Source organism: Mya arenaria, chromosome 5, assembly GCF_026914265.1.
Source record: "Mya arenaria isolate MELC-2E11 chromosome 5, ASM2691426v1".
Classification (NCBI taxonomy): Eukaryota; Metazoa; Mollusca; class Bivalvia; order Myida; family Myidae; genus Mya; species Mya arenaria.
In genome coordinates this window covers 53,727,815-53,744,611 of record NC_069126.1, presented here as the reverse complement: position 1 = coordinate 53,744,611, position 16,797 = coordinate 53,727,815, and the positions used below count along the sequence as shown (strand labels likewise).

General features: G+C 35.9%; 1 protein-coding gene across 6 annotated transcripts in view; it reads right to left on the bottom strand.

Moving 5' to 3' along the window:
• The window catches only part of LOC128235137 (uncharacterized), an 84,291-nt gene that overhangs the window by 53,517 nt on the left and 13,977 nt on the right, over positions 1 to 16,797 (bottom strand). For all 6 annotated transcript variants that reach the window (XM_052949874.1, XM_052949878.1, XM_052949877.1 and 3 more), the window contains exon 2: positions 12,119 to 12,457. In XM_052949874.1, coding sequence (XP_052805834.1) covers positions 12,119 to 12,457 — 339 coding nt within the window. The remainder of the gene's footprint in view (positions 1 to 12,118; positions 12,458 to 16,797) is intronic.

The window sequence follows — 16,797 nt, the reverse complement described above, 5'->3', positions numbered from 1 at the left end:
CGACAAGCTCACTCCTATATACCCCCTCAAACTTCGTTTGTGGGGGTATATTATTCTATACATAAGGTGACTTTGACGCTGCCCTCCTACCAGCCCGCCCGAACAATGATGCAAGTCATTCAAATAACTTTTATGAAAATTTGGTTAAGTATATAAAAATGTGCCTGTCAAAAGAAATTAAAAGAAAATTCAAAAAAAATCAATCAAGGGACATCATTTGTATTGAGGGTTAAAATAGAGTTATGTGACCTTATTGCAAGATGGTCCTCATTAATTATGCAAAGTCTTACCTGCTTTGAATGATTGTTATAGTTGTTTTTCTTTAAATCCAGACTTGCCCTAAAACTTTAACCTGAGTCAATCAGGGGCCATAACTTATATAAAGGATAATATAGAGTAATGTAACCTCATTGTGTGATGGTCCGGAACAATTGTGTGAAGTATTATGTCAATTGAATGAAGGGTATAAAAGTTCAATAAATATCTTAACCTGCCCTGAAACTTTAACCCAAGTTCCAAAGTCAATCAGGGCCCATAATTTGTATTAAGGATTATATGGAGTTATCTAACCTCATTATGTGATGGCCTTGAACAACAGTGTGAAGCATTTAGTCAATTGAATGAAGGGTATTGGACTTATAAGTGAAAATCCTAACTGCCCCTGAAACTTTAACCGGTTTAACCGGACGCCAATGCCGACCCTGATGCCGGGGCGAGTAGTATAGCCCTCCTGATGTTCATCATTAAGAATCCACTTTTGCCGGGGGGACACTGTTGCACCCAAATTCCAAACTCTGAGCTTTTATCGCCATCAACAACCTGAAGAAGAGAAAAAATGCATTGAGATATGTGTTTGTCATTAAATATATCAGAGATTAGTACAAAGGGTATTATGGCCATTAGTTTGCAAACTTAAATTTCACCAATGTATTGATTTTAAAATTGATAAGGTATATTAGAGGCTGAGCTATGTTAAAATTCAGTGTAAATTGTATACAACAGTTTGCTACAGTCTTCAGCAACATCTAAACATGTTCAAATATGTCAAGAATTACGTACATGTATACCAGACTTTACAACGAAACTACTACAGTAACTATGTAACTCAAATACGGCTGAATTCAGATAATAGTGCAAATAGTGATAATAGTGACTAGTTCAAGTTTTTACAACTTTAAATGGATCAAGAATAACGCGAAGACTACTTCAAACAATAGTTTTATAATTTTTCATGTTTGGACGTAACCAACCCATGTTGGTCCAGTCCAGTCATCAGTTATGTTCATATTATTTGTGAGGTTGTCAAAATAATGTACATATCTCGCATAAATAGCAAACATTTATGATTCAGTTCAAAATATGTGAATATGTCTTAGTATGTTAAGAAACTATTTATTTTAAATCCATATTGAACAATACCGTATTATACATCAGCAAACGAATGAATTTCTCATTCAGAATACGGACGTAACCGACCTCATTTTTGATTAGTCAAAAACAACATCCAAACATTTTCGGTTGTGTCATATGTTTACATCCGAATATACATGTCTCCAGTTTTCGTCTGCAATTGACATTTATTGGAGTAATTGTGCATTACTTTAACTAAAACTCGATGAAAATAAACCCCGACCTTGCTCATAATATACATTTCATTGAAAGAGCTTCATATCGGAACTTTTCAATATATCGTTGCGGACGTGCATTTGCACTAATGTTTGACCGATTAAAAACTTACCTCCGTATTTCCCACTGTGACATCACATATACAAAAAACGATGACGTAGAACACATGTTTATCATTCCCAGACGATGTTTGGCATAACCTATCTAGGTTGACCTAGGATCGGCACAAATAAAGCCAGTGTTGCGGACGTCAGTTTTTGACGGATTATTTTCGTGTCCCAAAAATTAATATTTTTCCTTCTTCCTGATACACCTGTATCAATAAGTGTGTTCTTCTCTAGTTGGACACGATTTGATAATGTGATTCAGTTAATTGCTACAGCACAAATCACTCGCAAGTATTCATTTGTTAGTGTAATTATAGACGCTCTCTATTGACCGAATGGCTAACGTCCGAACACGCATTTTGAAAATGAATAAAAAGCTGAAAAACATAACTATTTTGCTTAGTTTTAAATGTCATGTGGTAAAATAAACATAATGGAATCATTTTAAAATGCTTGTGGGTGAAATAAACAACATAAGGAAAAAATCAAACAATGAACTTTTTACACATATATTTCGTCACAAAAAGTGTCCAGAATAACGCATGTTTTTCAAAATATTTTTTCAAATAAGTTTGAAACTGTTTATTCTATTTCTAGAATGAATTATCTCCCTATAACAATTATTTCCGATATTTAATAGTATTTACAATTTTTAATATCAATGATTGAAAGACACAACCCCTACTGTTGCAGTTTAGCTCAGAAAGACCCATACAGTAAATTCTCAATCCACACAGAGCCCAAGCTTTGCTAATTTGCATATTACCAACTGAGTAAACATACATACTATGAACTTACTTTCGTCTATAACAGAATGTTATACTATGAATGCACATCCGCCGCCTACGGCGGACCGTTACATTATTATGAATGCACATCCGCCGCCAACAGCGGACCGTTACATTACTTTCCCCTCCGAGAAGACTCGTCACGAGTCTTGGTCTGGGAAACTCAAGGGTAAGGCAACTCCGTTCCGGCAGTTGTCAACTTCCCACCGCTGCCACCATTTGTAACGTGCGATGTCAAACAAGCATCAACAGATCCCTTCAGAAAAAGCATGCTTGACCCGGAAGGGGTCCGCTGGTCTTTATATACACTAAATTCTCAATCCAGTCAGAGAGCCCAAGCTTTGCTAATTTGCATATTACCAACCAAGTTAACATACAGTAAACATACATTCTATGAACTTACTTCCTTCTATAATGGAATGTTATACTATGAACACACATCCGCCGCCTACAGCGGACCGTTATATAATTGTGAATGTATATCCGACGCCAGGTGCAGCGGACCATTACACTATTGTAACAATATAATCAACCATAATGTCCTTCTGACATATGTATTCCCAACATGTTATCATTGAAATAATAACCTTTTTTGTTATCTACATGCATGTTTGTCTTCTGATTTTATTGCCTGACTTGATGCTTTGCATCAATTTTTTCTTGTTTACACATGTATTGGAATGTGTCGTGTATGCAGATCAAACGGTACAATTTGTGACATCACAGCACAGGCTGTGTATAGATCAAAGACCCCTGTCTATGGTTTGTATTTAAATGGCAGTCTGTACGAAAGTTCATCGGACCTCGGCTCTTGCTGGTAATAAATGGTAAGGTCCGGCAAGCGGATGTATATTGTAGGCCCGCGTGTCCGGCAATAATTTTGGGGGAAAATCATTTGTTTAATAATTATGTGTCAACAGTGTTCCTTGTTAACTTGATTATCTAACCTATGTTTACTTGATCAAACCAACATATAATAATTCAGGGCGCTCAGTTGACCCGGGTTTTGCGTACAGAATTGTAAATGACCCGAAATTGAAACATCATTTATTTGTACTATGCATCAGTTATGACCCGAGAAAATTTCAGTGCAAGAGTCGGAATCATTTGAAAGGAGCTCAAGGCATCTCTTAATGTATGTAAAATCAATTAAAGTCAAAAGCAATTAACTAACGAAGCGATAAGTGATTATTGATCTGGAATCTGACTTGTAACCAACTCAAACTCAATGACGTGATAACTCCGCCCACTATGCAAATTAACGGATATCTTCGGCTTATTCGCTAAGTGCGATGGTTTGAAAAACAACAAAGCTATAATATATTTTGTTTTCGTTTTTTATATCTTGTCTTATTTGAAATTCAAAAATATATTTGTATTAGTTCTGTTTACAGAATGTGTAACAGAAAAAAACAACATTTTTTGTAGCACATAGTCTAAAAAGCGTGGGAAACAGCACGCTTACTTTCTGTAAATTCTTATGAATGTGAAAGAAGAACTGCATAAATCGTTGTCAGTGAAAAGTAAAGTTCTATAACAAGAGTTTCATTGTTATGCCATTTATAAAAAATAAAATCATTGATGCAATATTGACAATATTTAGGTACATTGAATGTTTTTGTTTACTTGTTTTCATGAAAAAATGAAAAACTAGAAAGTGAAACTGAAAGTACAAGTGAGAAAAATGTCGTTGCAACTGAACAATCGCTGGTGCATATAGGATTCTGACAAGGATGCATAGGGTTACATAGGGAATAGTACAATGCATTATTCCTGTTTCACTGAACATGTATTAAATAAATAATATGTTTATAGGAGTCAGAACATGTTTTGCCAAGTTTTGACTCTTGGAATGTTTACCACCCAAGTGACTGAGAAGGAAATAAGACAACAAGGTATTCTTTAAAGATTTATTGATCAATTTTCTTATTGGTAGAAAAAATTGAAAGTAATAATACAGCTGATCTTTATAAACAAGAGGGCCATGATGGCCCTAAATCGCTCACCTGAGTAAAAGAGTTTAACCTTTGTAATCAATATAGCTTGATATTTGTTCTCAAAGAATATTGGCTGGTCACTTTTCATTAAGTTAAATGGATGTTGCACTAATTAGTACGCCATTCAATATCTCTGTACGGTTCCATCAATATGCAAATATGAAAATAAAAGAGACCAAACAAAATTATTTTAATACATTTGAGAGAAGTCTATGTAAGGGTGCTTCAGACCAAATTTGGTAAATATCCATCAAGAGGTTCACAAGAATAATCGTTTTTTACTCTATTTTTAGCTAAAAGGGGCCAAACAAAATTATGTGAATAAATTTAAGAGAGGTCCATGCAAGGACACTTCAAACCAAATTTGCTGAAGATCTATCAAGGGGTTCATGTAAAGAAAATGTTAAGTTTTTTTTAATAATTTTAGCTCTGGTGGCCCTTAAAAGGGGCCAAACAAAATTATTTGAAAAGACCTGACAGAGGCCCATGCTAGGATGCTTCAGACTTGAAGATCCATCAAGCAGTTAATAAGATCAAGTTGTTTAAGGGTTTTTCTATTTTTTGCTCTGGTGACCCCTAAAAGGGGCCAAACAAAACCATTTGAACAAAGTTGAGAGAGGACCATGTAAGGATGCTACATATCAAGTATGGAGTCATTCTGACCTTTACTTTCAGAGGAAAAGATGTTTAGGTGACAAGACAATGTAACAAGAGTGACACTCACGAAATATGCCCATCAATAATTTCTTGGATTCTAAGACAACTTACTGTCACATTGGCCCTTTGAGAAGCAAGCTTTTCAAGCATTTTCAGCAAGTTTGGTGAAGGTCAGATGAGAATTGTTCAAGTTAGAGAGTAGACAAAGCTTAAATGGCAAGGGCAGTAATCCTGAAGTGCTTCGGGGCATTTGGCTGATTATCATACTTGACTGATTTATTTTACCAACAAATATTTTCAGCAAGTTTGGTGAAGATCAGAATGATGATAACTGTTCAAATTAGACAGTGGACAAAGCAAAAATGGCAAATTTTGACCAATTCAAGGGCCATAATCCTGAAGAGCCTGGCTGGTTAGGCCAAAAAAAAATATGTGTGTTTCAGGTTACATGAGCAAAAAAAATAGGGACGGTAGGCAGGCTTTTTTTTTTTTTTTTTTTTATACCGTCACATATTTGGTATCTTTGACAACTACTATATGATGCCATTAAAGATGCCATTTTTCGATGTTTTGAATATTTTATAACATTATAATAATTTAATTGGTGCACTTTCAGGACCATACATGTACAATATTTAAATGAAGACCCATACAACCAATTACAGCAAACCAAAGGAAACAAGATGCTGCACATGTTTATGTTTGTCAGTTTCTGTTAGGACGTCTGTGGAAACACCAAATTAGTACTATTATCCTGTCATTTCTTGCTAAAAGATCAATATTAAAAACAAACAACTTGTATTTTTATTTCTTTGTTTCTTTATTACTATCAATAAACCAACACTGTGAAATCAGAAAGGCTTATTTTATCCATTAACCCTTGACTCCATGTATGCTACATTTAAAAAAAAATGCATTGTATTCTAATTTTGATCACTCTTGCAAATATTATCGAAAACTGAGCATTTGCTCCTGAGGAGCAAATGCTCCATTTCCCATATTATTAAATACAAAACATTCATAATAATTAATTGGAATTTTATGGGAAAAAATAAAATGCCAATTATGAATGTTTTGTATTGTGTTTTTAATGTTAAATATTATTATTAAAGGATTAAATGTAGAGTCAGTAAAATATACATTTAGCTTTCATGCAGCTTTGTCAAAGATATATAGCCCTAACTCCAGTTACTTGATAAGGCTGTGCACAGTATTTCACACTTCACAATTCCAACACAAGTATATGTTAGTAATTCAAACAAAAAGGGTATGTGTTGCTTTCATACATTTAAAAAACAATGCAGCTTTCTGCAAAACAGTTAACTCCGCTTATAACCATATTGACATACCTCAAAATTATCATCGTTATATCGGAATTATTATCATTAAAAGCGAAACATTTAATTTTATATTTGAGTCACTAGCAGAGATAAAATACACACTCTGAATTTCAAACAGATTGCATACAGATGAGACGCTGAGTTAATCGGTGTCTCATCTAAATGTAAACTTTTCAAAAGCTATTACTATGACACCCATAGCATGCTGTAAAGGCTGTTTAAAAGAGAATCAACAGATCAGTATTGGTACAAGCAGTATATCACAATATCCATTATATCAGATATCGTTACAACCGGAGTTGACAGAAGTTTGCATTAAATATCGGTAACACATAAAAATAATCAATTTATTTTCCAATACTATTAAATAAATATTCTCTTTATAGCAATGAAATATTTTTTGAAACCAAAAGTTTATATTTAGTTGCAAAAAAAAATACAAATCTGCCCTATTTGGTGGCTTTGGTTTACACTTCTTACCGTAAGCATCAAATGCCCTCGTAATGGGGACATTTCTTTATGTTGAGTGACAGAATAGCAGACGCCATTATCTGTCGCCTGCTTACTCCTACTCAGTGCGCTCAGACGCTCTATCGATTTTTCCGGGATGAATAAAATACACGTTTAAAGCGTCTGACGACATTGAGGAATATTTGGGTAGGATAAAAAAATTACGGTCGGCGGGCGCGGAACAGACACGGCCGGGTAACCGGAAACACCCAATTTTTTTTTTTACGCCTTATAGAACTTTGCCAAGAATATATACCAACAAACATTTATAGTAGCAAGTTTGGTGAAATTCGGATAAAAACTGTTCAAGTTTGAGAGTAGACAAAGCTAAAATGGCCAATTTTGATAAATTCAGGGGGCCATAACTCTGGAGTGCCTAAAGCGATTAGGCTGGTTATCGAACTTGACCTAGATATTTCACCAACAAACACTTTCATGAAGTTTGGTGGAAAATGGATGAGAAATGTTCAAGTTAGAGAGCGGACAAAGCTAAAATGGACAATTTTGACAAATTCAGGGGGCCATAACTCTGGAGTGCCTAAAGCGATTTGGCTGGTATTGAACTTGACCGAGATATTTCACCAACAAACACTTTCATGACGTTTGGTGGAAATTGGATGAGAAATTATCAAGTTAGAGAGCGGACAAAGCTAAAATGGCCAATTTTGACAAATTCAGGGGGCCATAACTCTGGAGTGCCTAAAGCGATTTGGCTGGTTATCGAACTTGACCTAGATATTTCACCAACAAACACTTTCATGAAGTTTGGTGGAAATTGGATGAGAAATGTTCAAGTTAGAGAGCGGACAACATTGTGGAGCGGCCCACCCACCCGCCACCCGCCCGCCATGGGTGTTCCCATAATAGGCCATCGTAAGATGGGCGTATAAAAACAAATGACCCCTGAGCTAGGCCAATTTGACCCCGGGACAATAATTTGAATACCTTTGGTGTAGGTCCACTAGGTAACACTATATACCAAATATGAAAGCTCTAGGTCTTATATTTTGGAGAAGAGGATTTTTAAAGTTTTATTATATAAGACTATATAAAAACAAATAACTTTCAGGGCGGAGCCAATTTTGACCCTGTGGCAATAATTTGAACAACTTTGATAGAGGTCCACAAGATGATGTTGTATACCAAATATCTAAGCTCCTGGCCTTACGGTTCTGGATAAGAATATTTTTAAAGATTTACTATATAACACTACGTAAAAACAAGGACCCCCCTAGGCGGGGTCAATTTTGACCCTGTGGCAATAATTTGAACAAATCTGGTAGAGGTCCACTAGATGATGCTGTATACCAAATATCTAAGCCCTGGGCCTTACAGTTTCGGAGAAGAAGATTTTTAAAGATTTACTATATAACACTATGTAATAAAACTAGTGACCCCTGGGGCGGGGCCATTTTTGAGCCCAGGAGAATAATTTGAACAAATTTTGTAGAGGACCACTACATGATGACACAATTTTCAAGGTTCTAGGCCTTGTGGTTTTTGAGAAGAAGATTTTTAAAGTTTTCCCTATATAAGTCTATGTAAAACAAGTGACCCCCGGGGCGGGGCCATTTTTGACCCCAGGGGAATAGTTTTAACAATTTTGGTAGAGGACCACTAGATGATGCTATATACCAAATATTAAGGCTCTAGGCCTTGTGGTTTTGAAGAAGATTTTTAAAGTTTTTCCTTTCCGTTGCCATGGCAACCAGAGTTCTGCATGGAATTCAATTCTTTGAACAATTTTCAAAGGGGACCACCCAAGGAACATTCCTGTGAAGATTGGATGAAATTGGCTAAGCGGTTTATGAGGAGATGTCGTTTAAAGTAAAAGTTTACGGACGGACGACGGACGGACGCCGGACAAATTGTGATCACAAAAGCTCACCTTGTCACTATGTGACAGGTGAGCTAAAAATGGAAATGATATATATTTAGCTCACCAGAGCACAAAGTGCTCAAGGCAAGCTATTGTGATCGGCCTTTGTCCGTCGTCCGTCTGTCCTTCGGTCAGTCCGGCAACAATTGCTTAAAAAACATCTCCTCTGAAACTACCTGGCTAAATTCAATGAAACTTCACAGACAGCTTCCTTGGGTAACCCACGACAAAAATATAACAAGGGGTCAAGATTGATCAACAATAACAACAACAAAACGGCTGACTTCCTGTTTTGCTTTAAAAAAAACATCTCCTCTGAAACTACCAGTTCAAATTCAATGAAACTTTACAGAAAGCTTCCTTGGATGACCCTCTACAAAAATAAAAACAAGGGGTCACGATTGATCAACAACAGCAACAACAACAAAACGGCTGACTTCCTGTTTTGCTTTAAAAAAACATCTCCTCTGAAACTACCAGTCCAAATTTAATGAAACTTTACAGAAAGCTTCCTTCGGTGACCATCTACAAAATACAACAAGGGGTCACGATTGATCAACAACAACAACAAAATGGCTGACTTCCTGTTTTGCTTCAAAAAACATCTCCTCTGAAACTACCAGTCCAAATTCAATGAAACTTTATAGGAAGCTTCCTTGGGTGAGTCACCCTCTACAAAAATACAACGGGGTCACGATTGTTAAACAACAACAACAACAACAAAATGGCCAACTTACTGTTTTGCTTTAAAAAAAAATCTCTGAAACTACCTGGCCAAATCTAATGAAATTTTACAGGTAGCTTCATTACATGACTCTTTACAAATATAAAACAAGGCATCGTCATCAGTAAAGATATGTTTATATTGCAACATTTTTATTAATGCTTCATCTCTTACGGTGATAGGAGTTTCAAAGTTGCTGCCGCAAAACTATGGAATTCTCTCCCAGACACTCTCAGAAAAGAATCATCACTTAATTTATTCAAAAAAGCTCTCAAAACACAACTTTTCAAAACTTCCTACAACGTATAGATAACAACTGTGACTGTTTTTATCCCTACTTATTTTTACGATACAGAACTACAGTAACTATATATATATATATATATATATTTGGTTTCATGTTGTTGATTTCTTATTCTTATTTTACTTTTTATGCTTATTTTATTGCATATAGCATTTTAAGACACTTTATGTGTGTGTGTTTTTTTTACAACATATGAGTTTCAATTGAATTGGTTTTATATGTTAAAATATGTCACTTTTGGTGATTTCCACATATCTGCGATATGTCACATGTTTAATTGTAAAGCGCCCTTGAACGTATTTTTTTATGAAAAGGGCGCTCAACAAATCTGGTATAATAATAATAATATAATATCACAGACTTGTGGCCCTTTGCTCAGGTGAGCGTTTTAGGGCCATCATGGCCCTCTTGTTTATTTACGTTTTAGAATCTATTAAACAACAGATAGAAAATCATGTACCTTGCAATGACATCTTATGATAGGTAAGAACTTTTATTTATGAAGAACGACCAAGGATTTAGAAATAAAACAGACAATGACTCTTTGAATGAGACCTCAAGAGTCATTGACTCTTGGGTTTTAAAGCCTGTTGAAAGCCCTAACTTTCAATAAAATATAACATTTTTACATCACAAGATTAAACCCTAACCCTCATTCATCAGAGGTTTGATAATAATGAATCTAACAGTATGGTACGCATAGCATCATCACTTTGGTTTACAAGAATGACTAAAATGTACATAAAATTTTCCTGCAAAAACTGGTCCAGTCCTGCAATGTAGACTGTATTGCAGGACCTTGTGCGATAATAACTTTCGTACAGACTGAAATGGGTCAGTCTTTACCATATAATCCCATTCTACTCCCAAGATTGCGTCTTGGCTGGTAAAAACAAACCATACGATCGGAAAAATTATAATCAATTTATCTGTTAACAGTTGACAAAAAAATCTGTGATTTTCTTCAAGCAAATGAACAAATTTATTTTATTCGACTGCTTAGCTTGAATATTATCACAGACTTGGAGAAATTAAAATGCAGGATTTGCTATAAAAATTGACCCCGTCTTATAAATGAGTCTCGACAAAAACACCTGATTTCATGGGCAATGTTAGGGGGTTGTCTTATAAGCGGATCTAAATTTCAAAGGGGCAGAAGTTATTGTTTCCAGTTATCTAATGGAGCCAATTCAAAATGAAATATTTTGAAAAATACTGCATTCTTGTTAGTGTAAAAAATAGTTCAATCATATATTATGCAAAAGTGAGGAATGATTGAATACCATCAGTACTGGTCACCACCAATCTAAATGTCAAGTTTGAGGCCATGGGTGCAGGCATTGTCGAGTTATAAAAGTGGCAAGCCTTTTGCGTTCAAGGTCACCGTGACTTTGACCCCGAACATCAATAGGGATTATCTACTGGTCAGTCCCAACCTCCACGTCAAGTTTTATGGCCATGAGTGCAGACATTGTCGAGTTATCATTCATACAACTTTTTCGCAATCACCATGACCTTGACTTTTGACCTGATGACCCCTAAAATCAATAAGGTCATCTACTCAAGTCAGGCCCATTCTCCTAGTTAAGTTTGAGGACCATGGGTGCAGGCATTATCAAGTTATCACTCGGGACAACCTTTTAGCATCCATGGTCACAGTGACCTTTACCATTGACCTGATGACCCCTAAAATCAATAGGGGTCATCTACTGGTCATGCCCAGCTTTATTGTCACATTTGATTAACATAGGTCCAGGCATTGTTAAGTTAATCCTCGGAGAAGCTTTGTCAACCTTTTTGAAGGTCACTGTGACCTTGACCTTTGACCCAATGACACCTAAAATCCATAGGGGTCATCAACTGGTCAGGTCAAACCTTCATGTAAAGTTTTATGACAAAAGGTCCAGAAATTGTTAAGTTATCACTTGGACGAGCTTTGGTCTACCAACCGACCAAAATGTGCAAAGCAATATACCCCTCTTCTTTGAAGGGGGGCATAATAAGTTACAACAAAATGATTTGTAAGAAAATGATGATAACATAATAATCAGAATTGCAATGTCTTGCTACCACTTTTGGTGAAAAATGGAAGTCTATGGAATTGTGAATTTTGACCCAATTTTACAATTACTGCCATTTAATATTTGTTTATAGTTTGATGTTATAAGCAAAATTTAAATACTTACTTGAGATTGTTACAGTCACTTCGGTAAAATCGGCTGCTATTCCAGATGCAAGTGTGTATGCCACTTCTATTCTGTATATTCCAGAGTTATTACTAGTTGGGTTTGTTAGCGCTATTCTTCCATCATGTTGAGAGCCATAGGCAGCATTGAAGTTATTCAGTATAATTTCACTGCTACTTGTTACTATATAGCGCAGAATTGAAAGAGGCGATGACCCTGACACAGTCACCCTATATACAAAGCTTGACACTTGTGCAACATCACTCTCAAAAAATGGTATTACTTTATCAATTCCAACACATCCAAACTCTTCAGGTAAGTTCTTCTGTAGTGCTGCATCTGAAAAAAACATCAAGAGCTATCAGAAGAAGGAGCACATTAGCTGAGTCGATTGATGTGCAGTTAGGTCACTGCAGCAAATTGATGTTTCATTCCACAGATTAACCCACCTAATTTTGTTGTTTTGTGAAGGGATGTAACCCATGGAAAGAGTTTTATACACAAACCCTGTTTGGCATTGGAGTACATCTTATCCAACAAAATGGCAGCTTCCAGTAACTTAATATTTTTTATGAAGTTTCCAACTGAAATGTTGTAGTCCAGCAGCCATATGGTGTATTTAAGCCAACTTTGCAGGTCGGTGTACATGCTTATTTTGATAGCCTAAGCTGTGTAATACAATATTCCAATTGATAGACTTGTACCACCTTTGTTTCATATTTTCAAGATGGAGGTCAAGATGGTAATTATACTAAATCAACAATTACTTTAAATTGTGTGTTAATGCTTTAATCCTTGTGCGAAACTACATTTTATGATTTAAAAATATAAACCAATTAATTCCCATGCAGCAGACACTAAGATATTCAGGTTTTATGATTGACTCAGTGCCCAGCTAGGCCTAAATAGCAGGGTGGTGCCAGCTGCCCTTTTCCAGTGATCCCGCTGCCTTTTTACTACACCCTTTTGTTTGCCAGTCAATATCCAGAAATGAGAAATAAATAATAAATACAGTTGAACACTGTTAATCTGAAATTGTAGGGACAAAAAAAAAATATTTTGGAATAGCGATATTTCGGATTAACAATTTTCAGAAAATGACTGCGTTCGCGAATTTTAGATGATGTGAAATACTAAGTCGGGTAGATTGCAATGTTTGCAAACAGTTACATGTTACCAATACGATACATTCGGTTTGAGTGATATTTCGTATACAATTTTTTTTATTTGATACTTCATTACACTTTTTTATTAAAGCAATATAAACATTCAAAACAAGAGCGGTCACAGACAGCTATATCCCCCGCCTCATGGGGGCATTTTTTGTAACAAAAGCCAATCAATGGTAAGGGTAGTTTCTCAGGAACATAAGAAATGCGTTAAATTAAGAAAGGGCAATAACTCTCAATAATGGCCGAATCGCAAAAGCCTGACAATATGCACTGCGTCACTATAAAGTCATCAATCTGTGAAAGTAAGGTAGAAATCGCATGAAAAACGTAACAGGAGTTGCGAAGAAACCAATTTTAAATGTAAAATAAGCAAAGGGCAATTATTCTTTCAAAAATGGTCAAATCAGGAAAGCCCGACAATATGCGCTGCTTCACTTTATGATCATCAATCTGTGAAAGTTTGGTAGAAATCGCATGAAAAACGTAAGAGCAGTTGTGAAGAAACCAATTTTAAATGTAAAATCAGCAAAGGGCAATAACTCTTTCAAAAAATGGATGAATCGGAAAAGCCCGACAATATGAGCTGCTTCACTTTATGATAATCAATCTGTGAACGTTTGGTAGAAATCACATGAAAAAATGTAAGAGGAGTTGCGAAGAAACCAATTTAAATGTAAAATAAGCGAAGGGCAATAACTCTTTCAAAAATGGTCAAATCTGGAAAGCCAGACAATATGCGCTGCTTTACTTTATGATCATCAATCTGTGAAAGTTTGGTAGAAATCGCATGAAAAACGTAAGAGGAGTTGCGAAGAAACCTATTTTAAATGTAAAATAAACAAAGGGCTATAACTCTTTCAAAAAATGGTTGAAACGCAAAAGCCTGACAATATGCGCTGCTTAACTTTATGATCATCAATCGGTGAAAGTTTGGTAGAAATCGCCTGAAAAATGTAAAAGGAGATGCAAAGAAATGAATGTGGGACGGACAGACGCACACACGCACGCGCGCACACACACACACGCACGCACACACGCACGGAATCACGCCTACCATTACTATATCCCCTCAGTTATATATAACTAATGTTTACTGACACACTGATTTTTTATACTATCAAGGCCCATAATCTAGGCATGTATGGGCAGATCTGGCTGGTTTTCGAAAGGAACCGAGCTCTTATGGATATCCAAATACTGTACAAGTTTCATCGAGATACAATCAAAACTGAAGGTTGTATCGTGTTAACGAGCAATTGTTTACAGGATTTTTATACTATCAAGGGCCATAATCTAGGCATGCATGGGCGGATCTGGCTGGTTTTCGAAAGGAACCGAGCTCTAATGGATATGTAGATACTGTACAGGTTTCATCAAGATACAATCAAAACTTAAGGCTGTATCATGTTAACAAGCAATTGTTTACTGACATACTGATTGTTTTTACTATCAAGGCCAATAATCTAGGCATGCATGGGCGGATATGGCTGGTTTTCGAAAGGAACCGAGCTCTTATGGATATGTAGATACTATACAAGTTTCATTGAGATACAATCAAAACTGAAGGCTGTATCCTGTTAACGAGCAATTGTTTACTGACACACTGATTTTCTTATACCATCAAGGCCAATAACCTAGGCATCCATGGGTGGATCTGGCTGGTTTTCGAAAGGAACTGAGCTCTTATGGATATGTAGATACTGTACAAGTTTCATCGAGATACAATCAAAACTGAAGGTTGTATCGTGTTAACAAGTAATTGTTTACAGGATTTTTATACTATCAAGGGCCATAATCTAGGTATGCATGGGCGGATTTGGCTGGTTTTCGAAAGGAACTGAGCTCTAATGGATATGTGGATACTGTACAGGTTTCATCAAGATACAATCAAAACTGAAGGCTGTATCGTGTTAACAAGTAATTGTTTACAGACGCACGGACACACGAACGCACATACTACGTACACATTACCTTTGGCCAGTAGAGCTAAAAAATGAATCATTTTTGTGCTTTATACTATTAAATAAACAGTTACAATTTTGTAATAATTGAATAATATTTTGCATGAATCCATTATTTAGTAAGAAGTAAGGGTTTATCAGTCAAAATTGGTGTTTGTTATACATGTGAAATATTGATTTTGAATAAGAGTTTCACTTTAAAATTTTAGTGTGTTTTAAATTAACGCTGATGTAACATTCAATTTTGGCCCCGTTATCTATATTGACCACATGCGTCATTTTCTTTCTGTTCAAAGAATGACCGAGCATTTTTAAATGTTAAGAACTGAACAACCACCCCCCCCCCCCCAACCGTTATGTAACAAATGGCCCTCGTTGAAAGTTGTTCAAGAGTTATATTCACTACCAAACTTAGTCAATAATATGGTTACCCCTATTAGTGGAATTTATTAATTGTATATGTTTTTATTCAACTATAACCGATTCAGGCTACATCAAAATTAGACTGCTATATCAGGGTTCGAATTTAGACTCGCATACTCGCAAAATGCGAGCGACATTTGCAAATTGCTAGTGACTTTTATTCAAGCTCGCAAAATTCTGCGAGTGGCTTTTTCTAGACCACAAAATGTTAAAGGAAAGTAGAATAAACATGAACTTAACTTGGCAACGTAGTCGAGTGTAAACAGCCTTTAAGTGGCATGTTTACACTACCAGTAGAAGACAGTATGGAGTCACGTAAGTTTTCAAAAATAAAACAAATACGGAAAAGGTCGAGTTTTATCTCGAATCTTTCAGGGATGCTCCGAGGCATGCATATTTCAAAGCGAATACAAATGACGTAATCACCTAGCTCAATCATTGGCTGAATTTGGCGCTTTCGTGCACTATATGTAAACCCCATCAACCTTTGAATATATTTCCGCCCAACTGTCAAAGCGAATAGACTTCATCGATGGATATATTGCATGGTCTAAAGCATCCATGCTACATTTACTGTTGCTTTTATTTATTTTGAATTTATAATGTTTTTAATACTTAAATAAGACTAAAAGAAATCTGTAGCTTGCTTGCCGAATGGGTATTCCCCATCGGGAGGGTGAATATACAAAGTGAACAATGTCAAATTATTGGACAGCTTTGTTATCAAAAAGAGGCCAGCATCTGATGAGTCTTTCCGAACCCCCCAAAATGAATAAGCCATCAACGAGTTCCAGCAGTCGTGTGACTCGAGATTTATACGTTTTAATATTCATAATATGTCTTAGGTGTAAATTTCTAATTAAATTAGACAAAATCATAAGGGAATAAAGCAAATAATTAAAATTGCAAGTTGTTATTTACATTTTGCGAGTTGCCTCAAAAAGCACTCGCAAAATTATGCGAGTGCTCCTCAAAGTTAAATTCGAACCCTGTATAGTCGCTTATTTTATAGATCTGTATATTATTACTTTTTTGTTTTTGACATACAGAATTAAACTTGGATGATTTCGGGGGGGGGGGGGGGGGGGGTACACCCCCTCTATTGCCTGGATCCGTTTGTGCT